The sequence below is a fragment of the Amblyomma mixtum genome, chromosome 2 (assembly GCF_055824585.1).
Source record: "Amblyomma mixtum isolate Tamu chromosome 2, ASM5582458v1, whole genome shotgun sequence".
NCBI classification, from domain to species: Eukaryota; Metazoa; Arthropoda; class Arachnida; order Ixodida; family Ixodidae; genus Amblyomma; species Amblyomma mixtum.
In genome coordinates, this window is record NC_143013.1 from 45,703,584 (window position 1) to 45,727,463 (window position 23,880).

Here is a 23,880-nt window from a genome sequence, read left to right on the forward strand (position 1 = left end):
TGACCTTGTTTTTTCCTTGCCGCCAGGCCCCTCACATTCAATGTAGCGACTCTAAAGGCGGAGGCGGGAGCCATTTTTACGCAAGAGGAAGGAACCAACAGCATGGTGCTTACCTTCCACGTCTAGCGCGCCGCTAGACGCCACTGTGGCCGCCGGTATCATCCGGCGCAAGAACATCCGGATTGTGGCACCAACGTACCGTGGGTGCCACAATCTGAGGCACCAGCCTTTCAATTTTCGCCAGAGCTACAGTCTGCAATCTTTTTTTTATTAGCAAACTCTGGTATGTGATGCAGGTTTTGCATTGATCGCGTGTGAACGTTCAGAAGCTACAGAGGATTTTTGCAGTTTTCATATGGGCGTCCGAATGGGAACGTTGTAGCAGAACGAACCTGTTCCGGAGGGTAAAAGATGGAGGGCTAGGGCTAGGGCACCTCTTTTTAAGGCAGCTGGTGAACCGTTTTTTGTTTTTTCGCGACGTCACAGACCCGTTCTTGCGCACCGTGTGCCAAGTGAAGCTGCGGTGATTGCTGCCGGAGTTTGTGGTATCCACAGAAGAGTTCTCTGGTGGAACTTTTGGTTACTACAAAGAGATTGTAGCAAGCGTTCGGTTTCTTTCGGCACGTTTTTCCACCGATTATTTGTGGAAAAGCAAAAGGAAAAAGTTGTACAATGATCTTTGTGATATTGTTTTCCCAGAGCCCATGTACAGGGCCTTGTACAGTGGAGGCCCGGGAGGGGATGTTTTAAAAAGGGTGAAGAAAATGCAGGTGCCACCAGGAGTAAAGACTTTCTTTTTTAAGTTACATACCGGGACGTTACCAGTTTAAAAGTTTCTAGAGGGAAAGGATTTCTTTTTACCGTGGGGATCGAACTGCTTAATTTGTAAACAGCCTGAAACAATAGACCATGTTTTTTTGCACTGCTGGGAAGGCGTTTATTTTTGGGACGTGTTACAAAGGACCATAAAGAAAGAGCTACCACTTGACGCGCACGGAATTCGCTATTTAAGCACTGATAATGAGGATGGGGTACCTTTTGATCTCATAATGCTCTTGGGCCTCCACTGTATATGGCGCTCCAGAATGGCAGGCTACCATTGTGACAAAGACGCACGACCGGCCCGAATTTATTTTCGGGAAAGCATGGACTGGTTTCTTGCAATCCAAAAAGCAGCTGCGGAGCCTCCCGAGTGGCTCTCAAGACTAGAGCCGTTGTGTATGTTGCGGGAATTTTAAGCTGACGAAGCCAGTCTCGTGCTGGCTGACCACGACAGTGTCGTATGTATATAGCGTTATGTGTATTTTTGTTGTGCAATGTCATGAGCCAAAGACAGGCAATAAAGAAAAAAAAAAAGCTGGCATGGCATAGTGGTTAGCATGCTCGACTCGCACTCCGGTAGCCCTGGTTCGATTCCGCAACTCGACCAATTTCCTACTCGGTTTTATTTATTTTTGTGGTCTGACTAGAAAGGTTAATTAGGCTAATTGGTTGATTAACTGAACTCAGTCCCACTTGGAGCATCTCTATACCATCCCTTTAATTGGTTGCATGGTTACTAGCCATAGCAGAATTGGCCCCGCTTGAAATTCGCACACTGTGACGTCACGACCATTTCGACCCATTGAAAAGCGTGACATTTCTGTCGACAACTCCTGCTTACAACGATGAGGCATTAAAGGCCTCCGCCTTAACAGTTGGCAAGTCGTGTCTGTTTTTTGTCCCGTCCTCATTTCGCGCTGTTCTGGAGTTATGAAGGATATTTTAATTCCCACTGGCAATGTTAAATCCCCGATCGCAGTTCTCAACGTCGAGTTCTGTCGGCGCGCCTATGAAGGCAAGTTTTTCTAACGTACACCAGTCATGGTTGGCGGAGGGCAGATTGCAAAGCAGTCGGGGGCTATTTTGGCGTGCCAGGTGCTTTGATAGCTCATACCCTGACTTGCTGGCATGAGCATACAAATTTTAAAATCGAATCAAATCAGGTCAAACTTTATTGCATAAAAAATGAATGACGAGTCTGTGCGTATACAAGCCAGAGTACAGAAGCTGGTAGGCTGACAATTTACCGACCGCTACCACGCGCCTCGATGTAACAGGATGCCAGCGTCTCTGGCCCTCGTCGTCATAGCAGCGTTGGAAGGGTAGTCGCACTCTTCCAACGCAAACTTTGACGATCCGCGTTCCTAGGCAGCAAAGATGCCTCGCATAAAGAGAATCAGTTGGCGCCGGAGGTGATCCCCGATGACTGTACCGCCGTGCCGTCCACTGCGGTCTTACTGGCCACCGTGACGTACGCCGAATCGTAGTCCAGGTACGGCTTTATGAAGGCGGGCGACTTCTCGGCCGCCCAGTGGCGCACCGTCAGACCGGCCTGAAGCAGAGAGTCCCTGATGGAGTCCTCGCAGGACACCAGCGAAGGGAAGCGCCTGGCGGACAGCGTGTAGTAGGGGTTCCCGGTTACGCCGCATGCCACCAGCATCCCGCCGGGCTTGAGCAGCGCCGCTAGGTTGCGGGTGGCGCACCGGTGGGCCTCCTGGTCCACCGACCCGCTGTCCAGACAGAGGCATGCGATCACGGCGTCGAACTGCGGCCGGCGGCGCCCGTCCAGGAACACGCCGGGCTCCGCGATGTTGCAGAGGGTCACGTCGCGGACCGCTCTACGCGTCCTCGCGATGACAGCGTCGGCGCCCTCGTTGACGTTTCTGGCGTTGGCAAAGAGATGAGAACAGCAGTCAAGGCTGCCACAGGCACCATAGTTATACCTTCCACGATCACACAAGAGCGGGTTACTGAAACTCTGAATTTTACCAGCAATGCCTAGTGTTTATCGTGGTCGGGCAGACAGCAAAGAAGCGTATACATACTCACCGCCAAGCCTCCAGGAATAAAGAATCTGAACAGCTGAGGTATGGAAAGTATTCTAAGCAAAAGTGATGAAGTTCACTGGTTACTGACCATGGTCAAAAAAGAATGACGTTTCGGAAGCGCTACGGCTCTCTTGTTCACCATGAAGTTACTTTTTTGGGGCAGTTACTTTCTCTTTACCGTGCAGCAGCTTTTCTATATCCTTAAGGAATGAGATGCGGAAATATTGAAAGACAAGGAAAAGAGTGGGCGCCCAACCACCGCGTTCGATTGAGGAAGGAAACGTCGACGCCGTGAAAAAGAGTTGCACTCTCAGGCATTCGAGTGAAGTACGTGATATTTAAGCAACGCTTGAGATATGATTGCCTTAAGTGTCGGACGCCCTCCTGAGCTTATTCGAATTTGGAAGGTTCCATCCCGATTGGTGCCTCACTAAATGAGCAATCTAGATGACACGCCCCGCCCCCGCGCCCCTTTCTTCTGTGAGGCAGGTCAATTGCCGACGGTACAGGGGAGGCCAATCCCGCTTGTGCATAAATTTGCCACCGCTACTACTAGCATGCCTTTTGAACGGAGCTGGTCCCATAAGACGGGAGTAACTGAAATCGGTACATGCTAAGAGACCTGGATTTATCAGTTTCATCCGACGAATAAACGCCAGCTGTCGGTGCGGATTTTTAAGTCGATAGCGTTAAAGGCCTTGCTGTACAGAACATCCGGTGTCGGCCTTGTCGGCGTCAGCGCTGTGTGCGAAAAATCAGGGGCATGGCTCTGGCAGGGACCCCCAGAGAGCAACCTGAGCCTCACAAGAACCACGGCTAGGAGCACATGCCATCGCAGGGCAGTGGCGCATCGCTTAAACGCTGCACCACTGCGCCAGGAGGGCTATGAGGGATCCCAGGGTTCCATGAACGTAAAGGAGCGAATGACCTTCTGCATATATGGCAGTTAGCCCATTACGATTTAGTGTCTTACTCTTACAGAGGAGCTTGAGTCTCCCCTCCAATTTTTTCCCACAAATATGTGCATCAGCTATGGCGAACCAGCCCCGAAGTGTCGACGAGATAATGGCAGCGCCCTTCTTCGCCCAAAACCGGGATTTCGCAGCTGTTTTTTAACAGAAACCAAGGAATGTCGCTGATGAGCGGTAAGCAACAGTGCGCCTGCCAGAAATGTTCCACAAGCTGGTAGAACGCCGCCTAAGAACAGGAAATCGGGTCCAGGCTTGCACCATGACAAGGCGTGCGCGCCCACAACCAACATCGCCGTTCATTTTATCGAAACAGCCGAGGCTATAACTTAAGGCTCATCTCTTTCACTAGTCTTGACCTGGCCCGCAATAGTTGAAAACGCGTGCGTGGTAAGAGGTTCTAGGGGCCAGAAGAAGCTGCTCGCGCCCAGGAGAGAGCTCGCCGCAATCGAGAAAAGCGAGTGAAGGTATGGCCTTCAAAAGCCCTGGAAACATTACGGGGATAGCAGGGCTGTTCTTGATCCATTAAAAACACTTGTGGCTGCAGCGCTCGGACGCACGTCCATGCCCAACAAGGAGCAGCTGGAAACTGACGGGGATACCGCCGCGCCTTGGTTTGCATTCAGCTATTGTACCGTCCACGGCGGCCAGGCTTGCGAATTCGGGCTTGCCCGTGCAGGTGTCTGCGTGCTCTTTTTGACTGACTTGCGCACTGATGGAAGCTGATGAAAGAGACGTCATCTAAAGTATAGCGCGAGAGACAGCAATGACGTAGTGGCCATAGGAAGTGGCCAGCGAAGCTGATAAATTATCGTCGCGTGGTTTCAAATTCCGCTCGCGACCTCTTCATTACGTAACGCGTCCACCTGACCCTATGGCGCCTCCTGCTACGCTTGCCCTCTCCGGTAGCGATATGGATAGTAGACACCTTTGGCATACCGTGTACCCTGTGTTTTCGCTAACACTACTGCAAGACCGGGAGCCCGCCAGCCCCCAGTGCGCATGCACACGCTGATTGGTCCCGATGCAACAGGCGCGGAGATGCCAGGTACCTGGCGCCATCTGACACCTCCAACGCTATCTTCGCATAAGCGCTGACGGCGCGGGGCTGCTGGTACTCCGGTCACAGTAACGCAGTACATGGCTATGCTAAAGGTGTCCACTGTTTCACTCCCAGCTTCTCCACTGGTGATGAATTCACAAATTTCGCGGAGTGCTGCGATTGATCCTTGGCGGACACATGACTCCGGGAGACATAATCATTCTCGACCAATCACGGAATTTCGTCTAGGTCATCGGCGGGGTTTTAGTGTGACAACTCTAATGTTACCGCATTAAAGTAGCGCGTGACTAATGACAGCTGTCAAGTCCCGACAGGCCCTCCACTTGTAGGCAATGGCAGCTGTTGTAAGCCACCGCAACAACTGGTGCGCGTCGTACCGGGCTCCCTCTTGGGCGGCCTGTCGCTCGGCGAACAGCGTCCAGTCCTTGGCGTCGGGCGCCGCGTCGACCCACTTGCGCACCTCGCGCACGTTGGCCGGCACCAGGTCGGCCATCACTATGCGCTCGAAGGCCAGCGAGGCAGCCATTGCCGTGTACACGGTGGGGCCACAGCCAACCTCCAGCAGATCGCCGCCCGCCGCCGACAGCTCTGCAGCGAGAAGCAAGGCATCCCGTATGCTCGCTTGAGACAGATTGCCCCGAAAGCAGTTTTTTGTGACGCGATGGTTGAGGACGAAGAACACTTTGCTGGCACTGTGTAACGCGAGATCAGCTGTTTGTGGTTTATTACCAGTACAGTGTTCTTTATCCATTTAATACTTATTTCATCTTGTAGAATGCGTGTGACGTCAGTGCGTTCGGAGCACTGAGCATTTCGCGTTGCAGTGACGTCATAGCATGCTGTCTAATCACCGTGGCGTGGTGTTATACACCAACGCAGCAGAACAGTGAAACGTGCACGTAATTAAAGCTTGTTCTGAACCTTGAATTAATGTCCGCGGTGCCTGTTTTCGTGGCACTTGTGTTGACGAACGGCCCAGTAATGAGGAGCTTTTTGGAGCGGTAATCTTCATGAAGGGACTTTCCGGTATTGCAGGTGCTCTGAAAGCGATACGCCGATGTCAAAGCGGCCTTCGGAACCACTCACGCTAGATCGTGCGCATGCCTCAACGTTATCCTGCCTCACTCAGTTATTTCCGTATGTCCTCTCAATTCCCGCTGTGCCGACAAAGCTCATCTCTCGGGTGAATTCTTTCAGACACAACGTCACGCGACCATCGTGGAAGAAGGACGGGGCTCACACGAACACAGTGACATACGCGTCTTAAATTTCGCAGTGAAATGTCAAAATCAACAGGCGCTGGGACTGGCATCAGTGTTGTTGCTTCTGTTGGGCGCAGGCTTTTGTAGTACAGTGGCGCAGGCTTCCTCAATGGAGTTGTGTGTTCACGCTGCCATCTTTTACTTTGTTTTACATAAAGTTCAAAGCGAAATGCGAGGAAATACTGTCTCTTAAAATTAGTACAGCGTCGATCTAAAACTGATTTACGTATCAGTGCTTCCAACAGACCCTGCTTTAACCGTTGCTTCACTCTCAAAGCCGCTGTATGCATACTGTTAGCCGTCCGCAGCATAAATCGTAAATTTTGTGTGACGCCAGAATTTGTGCTGGCCATTAACTTACGAAACAGGACTTTAAGGCGACAGCGTTCAGGCTTTCGTTCTGCAGCAAATCCGCCGTCGTCGAAGGCGTTGTGAACGAATAATGGGCCGGGGTAAGAGGCCCCCGTGGCCACCCTACCCCTAGGTGGCAACCCTCTCGATCCTGCCCACAGGACTGTGAGTAAACTGCCTACCTTGGCAGGTGGCAGTTCAAGTAATAACTGGTCACGAGAGGTTTCTCGGAAAGAGCAACCCGGGTATAGCAAGCCCCGCCGGTGGCAGCACCTGACATCTCGAGGCAGTGAGGCATCTTAACCGCTGCACCACTGCTCCAGGAGTGGTAATATAAGGACTCCTAGCGGTCTATGAATGTAAATAGGAGGATGACCAATGTGGCATGAATGGCCATTAACCTGTTAACGCTGAGCGTCATACCATTAAGGCGGAGCGTATCCGTCCCCTCAGTTTTTTTTTGTTTTTTTTTTTTGACATCTGCGTGCAGAGCATGCGTTACGTGTTTAGTCTTAGCACGCGCGACCATTCGTGGTACGCAGTACCTGACTTGAAGACGGAGTGTAGTTCTTTCCGGATGAAATCCAGAACGGGCAGCATCTTGATCGAGTGGGCCGGGTAGTTGTCCGGCGAGAACTCGCTTCGTATCTTGTCCACCAGAGATTGCTGGTCCATACCTGTGCGCAAAATATATGAGTGTACAGAAATGGTCACCTGATGCACTTGATTTTCCTGGTTTAACGAGGCATCAGGGGAGGATCGGGCCTGTAGTTAAGTGGCCCCCAAAGTGCAAGGAATTCGTAACGCCACCTTTAGAGCAATATAATTCAGCCTGGATGGCCCGCAGCCCAGGTTAATGTAAATAGAGACACCTTTATTTCTACGGTGCAAAAAATCTCCGGATTGCCGACTGGAATACGCTATCAAATTTTCCCGTTTTCTCAGCAGAGAGTCACTTGTCACGGGCAGTTCTTGAAATTAACTTTGCCACAACGATAGGCTTCTGCTCCTGTTTTGAGAGCACATGGCGTATTACGTCACTGTCACCGTGACTTTGGTACCCAGAAGATCGGCAATGTCCTGAACAGCCTTGCCGCAGCCTTCATTATTTGCTACCAGAAGTCCCTGAATTTCCTGCTATGCTGTTTCGATCCCATTATCATCTTCGCTGTCCGGTTGAGTTCCTTCTTCAAAATTTCATTTGTCATGCGACACTGCGTAGCTCCACCATTTAGTTTAGCAACTTCCCCTCTCTATAGCTCAACGACCTGCTCAAAACCTTTATGAATAATAGGGTCACGAATTCCACTAAGCTCGGCATATGTTTCGGTAGCAATATCGTTCTTATTTCTGTTGTAAATGCATCTAGTTTTACTAAGAGCACCGTAAGCACCTTAAAAACTTATTCCATGGTATTCGGTTACTTCTCAAGAGCCTTGGCAACAACACTTAGGTCTTCGTGACTTCTGTCCGGCATAATATACCAAATAGGGAAGCGAAAAGCTAGGACGGCAAGCAGGGCATTTGAAAAATATTGCAAGAAAAAAAAAAGCCCACAAAATAGAAGAGTGACCCTTGTGCCAGCAGCAGCGGCGAAATTACCACGTTGCGCCCATGAAACATTTCGTAAAAAATTCAAAAACCTGGAAAATCGCAGTGGATCTGGTTTGACATCAGCCCTGCCAAGTCGCTGCCGCGGCGATCAAATGTTCCGAGGAGTGCTGCCCCCTGAGGTGGTAGCGAAAACAAGTTCCTGGTCGCTATTAACTAGCGTAGCTGGTCGCCGCAATCAAGATGAAGTAGAATTGTGAGGGAAAAACCACGATGTCCCGAGGATAAAAACTACTGTGGAGCAGGCAGCCGAACGGTCGTCGGATCGCCTCGCAGATCGCTTAAAAGCCACCAGCCTCTGAGAAGTTGAAAAGGACATGGTCTGTACACTGTCGCTGCTGCGCAAGTATCTCTGGCAATAGGCTGCTGATCTCAGATTTTCGGGTTAGATCCCAGCTGAAGCGGCCGTATTCCGGTAGAGGCGAAATACAAAAAAGCCCGTCTGCTGTGCAATGTTAGCGCACGTTAAAGAACACCAGGTGGTCTAAATCCATCCGGAGCCCTCTTCTGCGGCGTCCCTCAGCCCATGTATCGCATCGGTATACCGTCGCTACTGCTGAATATAACATGGTCTAACTGACGCAGCCTGGATGTCTCTGGCCTGTTGTATACTGTGGGTTTGTAGCGAAATGTAGCACTGCTCTGCGAGTTCGTCGTCTGTCTATAGCGCAGGCTGTGCTGCCTGTTGGCATCGAATTGCCGCAGCTGTGGTCCGCACTCTATTATCGGTTTTCCTGCTGCGATCTTTGCCTTCCTCACGCAGGTGTCAGCTAATTTGGAATCTTCTTCCCCTGATCTGTACTGGATCTTACTAAGGGCTTGCACATATGTTATCGTTCATACGGTCGTTATTGCCATAATTGGTGCTATGTTACCGCCGTAATATCGCTACCGTTGCATCTTATCACCGGGTGCGGGCTCAGGCTTGAGAAATTTAGGGCTCTGGTTCAGATAGCAGCGACACTGTCTTACCTGTCTGCTCATTCACCGTGCGGCTGGAGGCAGGAATCAGCGGACGCCAGTCACCTACCGCTGCAATGGAGGCGTACAGCGACCGCTAGGCTGTGCAGCTGGACGCGTGGATGTCCGCCGTTCTGACAATGTCTTCTAGTGACAGCTACTAATGACGTAGAACACAGGCCGCTGAACTTTCCATCGAATTCCTCACGTGCCTGCGCACTTGCGCCGAGCAGAGCTGGAGGTAAAATTATTGACTCTATATAGGCAGCGGCGGAGGAACGAATGACATTTATCTGCACGCTGTTCTGTGGCTGGATGCCAGGTTCAGATGTCAGATTACTGTCTGCTGGTCATATTCACTCAACAATACGAAGAGCAGGGGAAAATAAAAAAAAATCTTTCCTCTTGCTAGCTCCAGGGTTTCATTAGAAGGCAAACTTGTACCACATGGTATGGGCTTGTCAGAAAAATGACAGCATTGACATCATAAATCAGCCAACGCGGGAGGGCTGGGAGGCGGCCCTGTCCAGCTCGGACTTCGAAGAACTACGAGCCCTCGTCGCCAGAGCACGGGTAGCGGCTTTCACCAATGGCGTCCCCGACTAGGGACCCGATCAGCCTTCCCTTCAACTAAGGCATTGTGGCTTTAATAAACGTTTTCATCATCATCATCATCATCATCATTAGAAAGAGCACGCTGGACGACTTTATAAGAAGAGGGAGTGAATCCAGTTTCCAGTTTTACTTTTTATATTTTTGTTATAGCAGAGTGTGAACGGGAGAAATTTTTTACGAAGCTCTGCTTCTCTGAATTCGGAGTGATTCCTATTCATTTATTTACATTCGTGCATTCAAGCGCCATGGTACTGTAGAGCGCAATGCAGAAAACAATAAAAACAAACGAAAGTGACAGAACTTTACATGCATACTCAAAGGCAAAGCGGTTAGAAAGCCACAAGAAATGTAAACACGTATGAGGCAATATAATCATACAAGAACAGAAGAAATAACACACGAAATCAACAAAGTAACATACTATGAGACGCGTGGAACTCAGTATACAGCGAAATTTAAAAAAATTCAAGCAAAAAGATGCAGTGTGACGCAACAAGAAGCAGAAGCATTGCAAAAGCGGCAAAGCTAGAGCAGCACTTCAAAAATAAAATAAAGGAAGGAAATGACGGGTAACAACAACTCAGTCGTGCTGTCGCATGAAAGCAGCCTAGACTGACGATAGGCTGCATATAGTCAGGCATCCAAGCTACGGCTGAGGAAAGATGGTTCCACTGTTCTTATGTGCGAGGAATAATATATTTATTTATTTATTTACAAATACCTAACAGGCCTCCGGAGAGGCATTGTGTAAAGGGGGGGGGGGTCAAATACAGAAGTTTGTGTAAAAAACAGGTTAGAAATAAAAAGCCTAGTAAAAGTGCAGCAACGAAGACAAAAGCAAGTGAGTTCACATAACATATCGCAGTTCACAAAAATTAGTAAAGGTACAAGGCTGCTATGCGTCATTGAACAAATATGGTCAGTTGCACAAAGAGTTACACAAAAGCAAAAGAAAACACTTTAGATATACAGAAGGGTAGCTGCGCATGAACAGAACGAATGAGGCAAAAGTCTCAAGCAGTTAGAAAAGCAAAAGCTATATGAATCATGATTATATAAGTGACGTGCTAAGCGTTATCAACGAAGTGCTTGAGTAGATGTTCGCGAAAGGTGTCATGATTACGCTGCAGGGCGATGCAGTCCGGAAGATCGTTCCAGAGGCGGATGGCGCGCGGGAGTGGCGAGAAGTTGAAAGCATGAGTGCTGGGCAAAGCTGTCGTTATTATGTAATCTATGTGATAAGTAGAAGGGACGTTGTACATGTGCTGGCGGTGAATCACTGGCATGGACGTATTTATGAAAGACAGATAAAAGGGCAATATCGCGACGAACATTCAACGGATGGAGCGAAAGCTCGATCTTTAGTTGAGTTACACTGCAGTGATAACTGTAATTTTGCGAAATGAAAAGACAAGCCCATTGTTTTAATGGGTTTTAAGCCTCACCGCTTTGCGACATACATGCGTTCCAGATGTTAAATTGTTATTTCTGTTTGAACATTTATGTGCTTTCAATATTATGTTTTTTTTTTGTGCATGGCTTTGTCTTGATGCAGTCATGCTGTACTGCCCCGCTCACAAGCACGCAGGCACCAATGCTTAAGCGGGCTGGTGATCATGTACACTTGGTCGGAAATAAATTATTATTATTATTATTATTATTATTATTATTATTATTATTATTATTATTATTATTATTATTATTATTATTATTATTATTATTATTGCCAAGAGGGACCTGTATTGGTAGGCTCCGCATAATTTTCACCACCTGGGGTTCTTTTACATACACTGACATCACACAGTATGTACACTGGCCACCAGCACTTCGCCTCCAGCGTAATTCGCCGCGGCCGGGATCAAAACTGCGTCTTTTTTTTTTTTAAACTTTACCGCGATAACAAGAGATATGCACAAACACTGTTTGGACCGATGGCAACAAAGGCTAGTGGCTGGTCCAACACAAAAATACTTGTAGTTCAGCCGGAGATCAGACAACTCTGCTCCGATCTTCTACGCATGTCACTTGGAGTACATTTCTTCTGTCTGCTTTCCGCATTACAATTTTACCACCGGAAACCCATGTAAATTTCCAGTCTTTTTCTAGTTTTGCTGCCAAGGCCTTCCCCAGTAGGTTATTCGCCGTACAAAGGTGCTCATTAATGAAGGTAGGATCCTCTTCCTCAAGGCCCGAGTAAAAATGTATTTAATTAACCGGCTTTTCTTAGCTGCTTTCAGGAACCGGTCCCGAACCTTCAGGGAGGCAAACTTCGCTATGGTATTTGATGTGTTCTCGTCTTTCGTTGGGACACTGTGCATAAAATCTGTCTGTTTCTTGTCTATTCAATTTAGGGAAAGAGCAAATGTAGTGGTTTATGTAGTGGTTTGTGGGGTATAACGTCCCAAAACGACTCAGGCTATCAGGGATGACATAGTGAAGGGCTCCGGAAATTTCGACCACCTGGGGTTCTTTAACGGGCACTGACATCGCACAGTGCACGGGCCTCTAGAATTGCGCCTCCATGAAAATTCGACCACCGCGGCTGAGATTGAACCTGCGTCTTTCGGGACAGCAGCCGAGCGCCATAGCCACTGAGACACAAAACAGGTTCTCGTCTTGTGCTATGGGCGGCCCTTTATTTCCAGATTTGTCTCTCGACTGTACTTCATGAGATCAATAGCCTCTCGCGTTATTTCCTTGAATTCTTTTGCAAGGCGATTGTTCTCCTGTTTAAGGTGTTGGTTTTCATCTTTTAGAGATGCAAGGTGTCTTAAGCGTCACCATCTCACTCTTGAATTTTTCGAACTTTTCGTTTATGAGTTCCATAGACTATTTCATCTGTCACACCTGTCAGAGCCTCCTTCAACCTTTCTTCCTTGTCATTGAATCGAGCCTCAATATCTGCAAATGCTCTTGCCAACTCTTTTATAGCGGTAAGTGGTTTTTCACCCATTTCGTTAGCGAAGTACAAAAACACACAAAAACACACAGAAAACCAAACACAGTTGGAGCAGACAGGAAGCGAGATAATCAGTGGATGAAATACCAACATACCTGCACAAAAGGTGGACAGCAGGATGTCGCTGCGCAACCCTGCGGCCGCCTGGTCTGCTCCAAAGTGATGATCCCCCTCAGGATTGTTCGACGTTATATAGGTGCCATGCCGTCTGACGTCAGAGTCCCTTCACGAAAAGCGGAGGCGTTGCTTGCGTCAAATTCGTGGTGCTCGCTGTTGCACTTCCGTTGCTCAGGATTATCTCGGCTGGGTACGTGATACGTCTGGCCGTCCGCATCGATGCTCAATCGTGATCGAGTCAGCAGCCGAGCGCCATAACCACTGAGCCGCGAATAGAAAACAAAAAAATAATCGTAAAAGATAAATGAATAGAAGTTTTCGCGTTGCAAAGAATGAATCCAACCTTGTGCTGGTGGTCAACGTCAAAAGTTCGATAAGTAGTTGTGGTAGTGAAATAAGTGATCAACTCCTGTGTGTATTTATACATATATATACATATATCTTTATTAACTCTCACAAGGTTACATCAGTAACAGAGGAGAGAGGACGCAAGGCAAAAAGCTGCGTTGGTGCAGCTTGAGGGCCACCCTGCGCCCCCTGCCGGCGGTATCGCCTGGCAGCTAATCACAACAGCAGTGGAAGAGCGCACTCACAAGCACAAAAGAAAATACAGCCACAAAATATATACATCAACATTTGCATGACGTTATGCCTCTGTTATCACTCGACATTATTGGACAAAAGAAACTGCTCAAAATTTTTATGTACAGGAAACGCATTTATAATCAACCGAGATACAAATCAAGTAGAAAGAAGATACACAAAGCTATATATACATATATATATGTTCTAATCATGATGTCAAAATGATGCACATTCAAACAAAGGAACACATTCAAACACATTCAAACAAAGGAATAAGTGCTATTAATTTATGCCGTGAAGTCTTTTCAAGTATGATGTTGTTCTTGTGCAGAATATTGAGGTAGTGTGGTAGACTATATGTCACTGACTGCTTACCGTATGTAGTGCGGCAGAAAGGTACGGACCATGACATTTTGTTCCGTGTGTTATAAGATGGAATCGAACGAATGAGGTTGAAACTTGATAAGAGGAGATCATTCTTAGTTGAAACAGCATTTTTATACATAGAGATTAACTTGAATGGGAATAACTCTGAGAGTTTCATGATACTGAACCTTGCAAAGTAGGAAGCCGTATGAGTACACCATGGCACATTAGCTATTAATCTAATTGCTCGTTTTTGCGCCATTAGAATTTTCATTTGGTTTTGCTTGGTTGTTGTCCCCCAGACCATGAGACAATAAGTTATATGTGGCAATATAAATGCATTGTAAATTAATAATTTAACTCTAGGCGGAAGTGTGTGCCTCTGGCGGCATAGGATGCCATTAATCTTGTTTATTTTAGCGCAGATATTCTCAGTATGTTTATCCCAATTAAGTGATTCGGTCCAAACAACACCAAGACATTTCACAGCTGGCACGACATCAATTTTTTTGTTTCCTAACCAAAGGTCAAAATTTGCACGCACCATTCTGTTTTTAGCTCGGAATATTATTGCTTTGGTCTTCGTGATGTTTACTCTTAGGTAGTTCTTAAAGGACCATTGACGCAGGAATTCTAAGAACTTATTGCCGTGTTCTAGCAGCTCTCTTTCTGTGTTACCTGAGGAAAGCATTGTGAGGTCGTCTGCATACGCTATTATGTTGACAGGAAGGGGAGCAGAAAATATATCATTAATGTAAATATTAAATAATAGGGGGCCCAGAATGCTGCCTTGTGGTACACCAGAGAGGATAGCTTGCGAGGTTGATATAGTGTTATTAAGGGAGACCATTTGTTTACGGTATTTCAGATATGATTGAATTAAAGATAAGCTGTTACCTCTAATTCCATAGTTATTGAGTTTATGTACCAGTAAAGCATGATTAAGCAGGTCAAATGCTTTGGAAAAATCAACAAATATTCCTAGTACAAGGAGCTTTTCCTCAAACGCATTTATTATTATTTCTTTTTGCTTAATTAGTGCCGTTTCCGTGGACCTTAGTTTTCTGAAACCAAACTGACTCTCTGATAAAACTGAATGTTTGACTAGAAAAGTATTTATTCTCACATAAATAATCTTTTCCAGACCTTTGGATAATATCGGAAAAATGGAAATAGGCCTGTAGTTAGCCATATCTGAGGTAGCACCACCTTTGTGAATGACAGCCACTTTTGCTACCTGCATTTCTTTTGGAAACACGCCAGATTCTATGGCTAGATTATAGATATGCATTAGTATTGGAGCTAGTATGTCAACTGCAAATTTGAAGGGTTTGATCTGAAAGCCATCTTTATCTTCAGCTCTGCTATTTCTTAGATTCCTAAACACTGTCACTATTTCACCTTCATCAGTGGGATACATGTACAAGGATTCCGGAATACATGGTGTATTATACGCGTAACCCACAGGTGTGTCGGAGGGACAGCATAACCTTTTGGTTATGTTAACAAAGTAATTATTAAATTCATTACACAGTTCCTCCCCACCTATTGGTATACCATCTTTCATTATTGTCGTAATAGTTGTTTTTGAGGTGCGATTTAGTAATTTGTTCAGTTGGTCCCACTGGTTGTGAACACTTCTATTGGACCCCACCGAAAATGCATTACTAAAATAGCTTAGCTTAGCAGTTCGCAATTCTCTATTCAGCTGGTTTCGGTATTTCTTATATTTCTCAAGCTTGGAAGGCTCCCGTGATTTCATGAATTGCGCAAACATTTTTTCTTTGGTCCTTATTTTGCGCAGCAGTTCTTGCGTAACCCACGGCTTCTTTGGATTGCGTTTGCGCGGACGGACTAGTGGAAAACATTTATCATAGACAGTTTTAACTTTGAACAAAAATGCATCATACGCCTCATTCACGTCTTTTAAAGACAGCACATCGTCCCAACTAGTGTCATATAACATCGAACGAAAACGGTCAAGTGTGGTGATATCAACGCGTCGAAAATGTGGAGAGGGCGCTGCGGGAACTTGATAAGGGCGTTCGGCTGGGACGAAGGCAAAAACAGGGAGATGGTCACTTAAGTCGGATAGTACTGTGCCAGCTTTTGTTTCGCATTTTTCGGTGTTCGTGATTACAATATCGATACAGGAAGATGTGGAGCACGTGATGCGTGTAGGTACTTCGATAAGATTTAAAAAGCCATATGCATCTAGTAGGCTTATGAATTCTTGTTGTGCTGCTGAATGACATCGCGTATCAACATTCAAATCACCCGATAAAAATAATACTTGCTGGTTTGTTGTTACGTAATCAAACAGGCTTTCGAGAACGTCTAGGCACCCTCTCAAATTTCCATCAGGAGGACGGTACAGAACGGCAAATACATCATTCCCACCTTCAACTGTCAGGATTTCAATATCTGCGGTAGAAACTGTGAATTGTTTGTTTTCTTTTGCAGGTTGTGTGTTCAATATCTGCAACGACACACCGCCACCCCGGCGCCCAGGTCTATTAAGAACAAAATGTGTATAGTTACTTAGAACTAAATAGTTTGCGTCATCTTGATACCAGGTCTCGGTGAACATAATTACATCAAAAGAAAATTTAAAAACAGATAACAAGGCTTCTATTTCTTCAGCTTTGTTATTTATCGAACGGCAGTTCAAGTGAAAAAGTTTTAAGGCGTTTGTGCTAGCTAGCTTATTTAACTGTTCTGGAGCAAGCAAGTGATAGGAATCCATGATGAAAGATAACTTCCTAGGTCATCTTGGCCACGTCACTGCTATTAGTTATCTTTAGCAGCGTGCTGTTCTCAGATTTCCGTGCGTAGATCTGGCCTCCGCGCACCCAGACAAACTTCCAGTGTGACTCACGCTTCTTACTGACAGCAAGCCCCAGCAAGAGCTTGCGATCTGGGCACAAGTGCTCATTCACGTACACAGAGTCCGTCTCCTGGAAACCAAGGTCTGTACATGACAGCCTCGTTTTTCGCGCCTTTTCAAGAAAAGCGTCTCGCTTCCTTCGATGCACAAATTATGCGACTATGTACTTTTCTGTTTTGCTTCCATGAACAGCTACCCTATGACATACGTCAATGTCGGAAGGCGAAACACTTTCGCCCACTTTTTCACCAAGTTCTCCCAAAATTTCAAGCAAGTTTTCATCTGTGCTCACAGGTATCCCTTTGATTTCTACATTTGCATTCCGCGAGTACTGTTCACAGTGTACCAGCCGTGCTTCACACAATTTGATCTGGGAAGCAAGAGAATCACAGCGATCTCTTAGAATTGCGTTTTGTTCGCGCAATTCCTTATTCTCCTCGACTGTGCTCTTGAGGTCATCCTTCATCTCGTCATATTTCTCACTAATGAATGACATGCTGGTTTTTATTTCTCTGAGCTCATTGCGAACATCGCGTTCAAGGGATTCCCTGAAAGCCTTAAATTCAGCCCTGATTTCTTTCTTCATTTCATCTAGTGCTAGCGCTAGTTCCTTGCTGATTTTGGACATGATACTGCGAGGCAAGCTGCAGCAAAAATCACAATGGTAGCACTTTACAAATGGCAGCAGCGGCGTGGCAGTTTGCAATCTACAGAAATATGTAAAGCAAAATGACCAACCTGCAGCAAAAGCAAAGAGTTGGGTTAGCCTCTGTGTCGGTCGCGCTGCTCACGCCACTGCCGCCAAGTGAAGAGCAGTCCACGTCGCCCCCGAGCTTTTGTAGCCGAAGCCCACCGACGTCACAGCGCCTGGTCCAATCGGCGGCGCGCAGATATCTTCAGGTACGATGCTACGCTTCGGCTTCTTCCAGAAAGATATGGGCGTCTGTCTGCACGTGGACGGTACCGGCGTGGCTGCAGCAAAAGCAAAGAGTTGGGTTAGCCTCTGTGTCGGTCGCGCTGCTCACGCCACTGCCGCCAAGTGAACCAGAGAAGAATTACAGAGAGAAGTGGGTCCAGTACCGGACGCGATGGGGACGCATGATGTTACTTCAATAAGGGGGATCGTTGTCATTAGTAGTGACGTGCTGCGAGCGGTTAGAAAGAAAATATTCAGGCCAGGATAAAACATCACTATCCAGGTTTAGGGCGAAAATTTCAAACGTAAGTAGTTTAGGATTCACTTGATCGAATTAAGGCTTCTGAAAAATCTAAAATAATGCAGTAGGTCTGTGAATTTTTAGCAATTATTACATGCAGTGGATGTGTAAAATAAAGCAGCTGTGTTTTAGAAGAAAAAGATGGACGGAAACCATGCCGGGCAATAGTAAATAATGCATTTCATTCTTGGAAGTTCAATATGTTTGATTAGAAATCAGGTTCCATTAGTTTACAAGCAATGCTTGTTAATGCATGTTGGAAAAATAGCGCACAAAAGACGACGACGAAAGAATGGGGACACGCACGTATCGTCGTCTTTTTTTTTTTTGCGCTATTTTTCCAATAATGTGACAACTCGAACTCGCCCAATTATGCATCATTGTTAATGAGGTGGGTCGGTACTTCGAAGGTGGTTATCTGTTACCTGATTTATCTAATGGAACTACCTTCCTAATTTCCAGTCTGAGAGCAGCGCCTAGGCCTCTGACTGCCGAAAAATGTTTGCTAAGAAGAGAGATGAATGGCACACTGTGGTTTGCTGTACGAACTTGAAGTTGATATTGTCAACTGCACAAGATGATGAAATTTTCAATGGACTTTCACTATACCCGCCAGGATCAGTTAAAATGGGAAACATACAGCAAAGTTTACTGCGTAGCGCAGTGAATGTTTATGCATATTAGATAAAGAAAAGCTGAGTGAACAAACATTGAACACTACGGGGCGTGCAACGTTTTGCTTGACGCATGCACGCGTACCAAGGCTTTAAATGTGGAATGAGGTTTTAAAACTGTGAACTCCAGTTAATGCAGACAGGGCACGACATTTAGATGATGCTGAGAATAGTCTTTTACCTGTGCGAAATGGGCGAATTAGGTTCGTTCCATTTTGTGGTTAGTTCGCGTTGCTACTTCGGCTTTCAGTTGTGACTTTGCGTCAGCCGAAACGTCTACCGGTCTGTGGCAAATGGTTAAAAGGGCTCACGAAAGGAAAAAAAGAAAAGCCTCGTCACGGGCAGGCCCGCGAGTCGCCGCCTTCTTTAAGTTGCCAAGCCCTGCCGGTCACACAAGGGCATGTGCTGGCTTCCCGCGTAGCAACATGAGTAGCCTGCGCGCGCCGCTGTTTCTTTCATCTTCGCAAGTGTTCCCGCGACTAGTGTTTTGCATGTCATAGCTGCAACTAGGCATTCTTTTTTCCACTTCGCTTGGAGTGATAACGACCCCACCATTGTGATCTGCGTTGTTCAGACCACCTGTCGCCGTCCCCGCTCGTCGGCGAACAGCGCGGCGTCAGGAATAAAAAGCAAATGCCAATGAGCCATTCCAAGAAGTATCAGCCTGCACGTGTTGGGTAAGTTGGAGCGCCGGTCGTAGTCGCATCGTTTGCGTCGCTGTGGCCAAAACACGCGAAAGGAGACTGTCTCCCTTCCCTTGCATCGCTGCGTGCGTGCAGTCTTGTAAATGCTAAGCAAAATAATAATAAATAAACTGTAGGGGGCATTTAAGCTCCGCCTTAAGGGTACGACGCAGTAGCGTTGATGGGTTAGTGCCCATGCATATATGCGGAATTGGTCATCCTCGACTTCATCGATCCCTGGGAGTCCTCATACCAATCCTGACACAGTGGTGCAGCTTTTAGGCGACGCGCCTCGGCCCTGTGGTGCCAGGCACTGCCTCCGGTGGGGCGTTTGGTATGCACAGCTTGCACCCGCGACCAATCATTAAGTGCCACCTGCCACAATGAGCAGTTTGCTCACAATCCAGTGGGCAGGCTGTGATGACGCCACAGGTTCACGTAGCCTAAGCAGCCCATCTTCCCCCTAGGAATGTCCTCTGGGATTTTTCAGGCTTTTTTCGTTCACAGCCACTGATGCCGACGACGGCGTGGCTTTTCTGCGACATGGAGACCTGAAAACTATCACGTTGAAACAGCGAAGGGCACATCCTCGACGCTGTTTATTTATTTTTATTTATTTCGTGTACCCTCAGGGCCAGAGGCATTATAGAGGGGAGTGGTTACATAAAATTCAAGAAAAAAAATGTACAGTGCAGCAAACTAATTAGTAATACAGAAATGATGGCTCCTAGCTATACAATATTAACTGTTGGGTTCTTGGTGTGCTGATTAATAGAATATAATACACAACATACAGCGCAGCAATGCAGTGAAAGACAAACAAACAAAATGCTCGTACAAAAAACAACAAAATTTAGAAAAAAGATGCTCCTACTTATACAGTGTTTTCTAATGCTGTCTTGAAGCGTTGGTTGTCAGTAGTTGTAGCGGTTGATGCAGGAAAGTGATTCCACTCAGCAGCTGTGCGCAGAAGAAATGACTGAAACATGGCATTGGTTTTGCAAAATGGAATTCCGACTTTGTTATTGTGATCTAGCCTTGATGAATTGTATTGGGGAGGGGAGATCAGTTCGTCGCGAAGGGAAGGGTGATGAAATATCTTGTGAAAAAGTGAAAGTCTAATGGCTTTACGGCGAGATGCTAAAGATGGCAGGCTAAGATTTAATTTCAATGCAGAAATTCTGGCAGTTCGGTTATAATTGCACAGAATAAAACGAGCAGAATCGTTCTGGACCATTTCTAATGAGTGAATTAAGTTTTTTTGAAAGGGATCCCGAACTGCTGCAGCATACTCTAGCTGTGAGACTTATATAACAGTAGTTTCAGGGAAGAAGGTGCCTTAGAGAAATTACGTGTTAGATATCCCAGCATGCGATTAGAATTATTAATTACGTAAGAAGTGTGAATGAACCAAGTCAGTTTGCTAGTAATTTGGATACCAAGATATTTGCAAGACGAAACAGGATCTAGAGGGACATTATTAAGGAGATAGGAAGGTAGCTGGCCTGAAGTTCTTGACACACGCAGAAATTTACATTTATGATGTTTAGTTCCATTGACCATGATTGACACCAAATAGAGATAGCGTTAGGGTCTGCTTGAAGAGAAGATATGTCATTGTCACACATTATTTCTCTGAAGATGACGCAATCATCTGCGAATAAATGAATGTTAGAGGAAACACAAGAGGGTAGATCATTAATGTAAATTAAAAAAAAAAAAAAAGGAGGGGACCAAGTACCGACCCTTGAGGTATGCCGGACTGTACTTGACTTGGCTGCGAGGTTGAGTCATTAGCAGAAACAAATAGCGAATGGTTAGAAAGAAAGCGTTCGATCCAAGCGAGCAGTTTGGGATCAGTTTTAAGGCCGAAATTAAAAAGAAGGCAAAACAAAGTTGCCCTAGAAGTTTCGGCAGAAGTAAATGGCTCTTTGTGACAAAACGCCTTGCATTCCTCGCTGAACCCATGGCGGCGGGATTTGAGGCGGAATGCAAAACACGCCCGCGTGCTATGCGATGTCATCGCGCGTTCCTCAGGAGGTCTAAAATAATCTGGAGCCCTCCACAACGGCGTCCCTGATTGCCAGTATGCGTCACTTCGGGACGTTAAACCCACATTTTAGCATGCTGGCGACCGTATTTGGCGTTTTGCTTCAACAAAACAAAAAAGAAACAAAAAAAGGAACAGATGAGCGACAAAAAGTGGCGCTAGCCGGTCCGCCAGCAGCTAACGCTCATCTCTGTGTCTCAATGGCCTCTTCTTTATCATTTCCGTCTTTCGGGTGGCGTGGATCGTCCGTCAAAGCTACCCAAGCGAAGAAGAATACGTCCAAGCTTCATCACGGCATACGGACGAAAGGGAGCCCTTTTACAACGATCGACGCATGCAGCTCGAGCTCGTTTAAAAGCGTCACCGGGGCAACTGGCCGTGGGTATGTGCGGTACCACTAAGGCGACAACAACAACTGTGTGAGATAGAAATACTCCTCTCGGCTGGAGACTCCCGGCAGCAGCAGCAGCAGCAGCAGCTGGGCTGTGCACGTGACCTGCCCCTGGCGGCAGCAGCGCGTCGACGGCGGCGCTCCTCGCTCACGCGATAAATTGTCTTCTTGACTGTCACCCCCGCGACTGCCTGCCAGACTGCACCGCTCCCACTTGTTTGCGTTTGCGTGTCGGCTTCGGTGTCACGTGACACTCGGGTGTAAAGCGCTCGTTCCCGGTATTCCAGATGCGGCATTTTATGCCGCCGTGTCTACAGCTCGCGAGACCGAGTTCGTCTGCGTAGAACACGCTGCATGCATGTTGCCCTTTAAGGCCACTGACTTTTTAGGAGCCGTTTTCCTTCTTTAAAGCAGACCGTGCTAGCACCTGACTGCTGCGCCATACCTGCTGGGTAGGATGGCTACTTTTTTGCTGCTATGGGACAGTCACTCTAGAGTAGTTGGAATAATCTCAATCTTTATTTTCTCTTTTTCGCGCGAATGCACTTAACTACGCGCGGAGCCACACTGCCTTGCTTGTCATAAAACCTTTCAGTCTGTGAAGTTACAAGCAGCAGGGCAAAGAAGGAAAGCCTGAAAGAGGGAGCAGGAAGCAGTCTCGGGGACCCGCCGGCCATCTGGCATTCGGATTAAATGGCTGGAGTCAAGTTTAGACGTATCCAAGCATTTGGCAACAGCGTCTTGATAGGTTGCGTTGACAGCGGAGTGATTCTGGCTGCATTTTCAAACACATGCGTTCCTCTGTGCTTCCTATAGGAGTGGCATAAATGAAATCTTCTGCTTTCTTTTTGTTCCTCGCGTCGAAGCGTTATTCAGTATGTGCATAATACTCCCAAGGCCGTCAGAGCGGCGCTTGTTCGAGCGCTTGTCTCGCTAGGGTTGGAACTTGTTGAAAAATGTTGAAAATTTCTGTCGTCGGCTGCTCTTGCTGCCGCATAGACCAATGAAATGTCGAGTTTCGAGCACTGCTGTGCTCTTAATGATTCGTAGTAAATCCGATAGCTCAAGATACGATATCCGTTAAACGATCAACTGAGCGGAGGCACGGTCCGCAAGCTGGTCGCGAAAATAAGCCGGCAGCAATGTCGATAAACAACAGTCCTGCGCGGCCGAGCGCCATTTACCTATTAACATAACTGAGATTCACGATAGCCGAACGCTCCCTCGACAGCACACGCACATCCGGGCAGATCGAGTAAAGGCCGATACACACGCGGCCAATGGCGGCGCGATATTGGGACATGTTTTGTTCGTCCGATAGGATCACCCTTCGCAGCAGCTTTCAGTCCGCTGTATACCACAGAGCCGTTACGACTCAGCGCATAGCAGTTGCGATGCGACGGAAGGCCATGGGCCGCATGATCACGGCATGAAGCGTAAACAGCCTCTTGACTTTCGGTCACAGGACCACGCGGCTGTCGATGACCCACACTGCCAGCCGCGACAGCCCCTCCAGCTCATCATTTCTTCGTCCTTTCTAGTTTTTTTTTTTTTTTTTTACGTGCGTTCACGAATGCTCTGTGAACGCGGATCTTTGCAGATTCGAACCAGCTGAAGTGAGTAAGCGCTTTAGGTCAGTCTGCGCCTCTGTCATTCGATATACGGCACATGTTACAAGTCCGGGATCTCGGCGGCGGGATGCTACTTCTACGGGCGCTCTTATTTCGTGTCCTGCAGGCCCCGAGGATCAAGGTCATTACTCCGTGCAAACGAGCTGTACAGCATCAGAGCTGCGATAGGGTTTTCATGTGTGTACTGACAGGTAAAAAAGAACCGCTTGCTGATGTTCGAACTAGTTGAGGCGATGCGGAATGCACTCTTTTCCCTTCAAAATATGGCTGCCCTAGAATGGGACCAGGAGTAGCGTGCATATACTCTTCTGTAAACGCGCGGACTGCTCGATTACAGTGCAGCTCAGAAGTTCGTTCAAATTTTCCGCGGTGGCTTCAAAATGCGCCATGGCATTCTTGTGGCATTTTATGTAAATACCCTAAAGGACTGGATGGGCTTGTCATAGAAAAGGGGCGGGATTACAGTGAATAGAAACTTGGCGACCTTCTTAACCACATTCTTGAAGAAAATGCGATAGCGTTTAGATTGCGGCGTCTACAATGAGCGTCTAATGTTCTCCTTACCATTTTCCCGCCGAAACATTGACTGGAACCAGTTCCCTTTCCCTTATATGGTATTC

The 23,880-nt window shown here is 47.0% G+C and overlaps 1 protein-coding gene across 5 annotated transcripts; it reads right to left on the reverse strand.

Moving 5' to 3' along the window:
* Positions 1–1,971: 1,971 nt before the first annotated feature.
* LOC149359209 (nicotinamide N-methyltransferase-like) lies at positions 1,972–21,893 on the reverse strand. Of its 5 annotated transcripts, XM_089571482.1 has the most exons (8): positions 21,673–21,893; positions 20,063–20,148; positions 17,353–17,586; positions 12,755–13,037; positions 9,098–9,157; positions 7,060–7,191; positions 5,279–5,489; positions 1,972–2,705 (listed from the first exon to the last, which is right to left on the reverse strand). In XM_089571482.1, exons 6-8 carry the CDS (start codon positions 7,187–7,189, stop codon positions 2,219–2,221), a joined length of 828 nt encoding a protein of 275 aa, XP_089427608.1. In that variant the 5' UTR covers positions 7,190–7,191; positions 9,098–9,157; positions 12,755–13,037; positions 17,353–17,586; positions 20,063–20,148; positions 21,673–21,893; the 3' UTR covers positions 1,972–2,218. The 5 variants fall into 5 exon arrangements, with proteins under 5 accessions (XP_089427608.1, XP_089427605.1, XP_089427607.1 ...); XM_089571479.1 differs by lacking the exon at positions 9,098–9,157 and having other exon boundaries at positions 21,673–21,882; XM_089571481.1 differs by lacking the exons at positions 9,098–9,157; positions 20,063–20,148 and having other exon boundaries at positions 21,673–21,882.
* Positions 21,894–23,880: the final 1,987 nt, after the last annotated feature.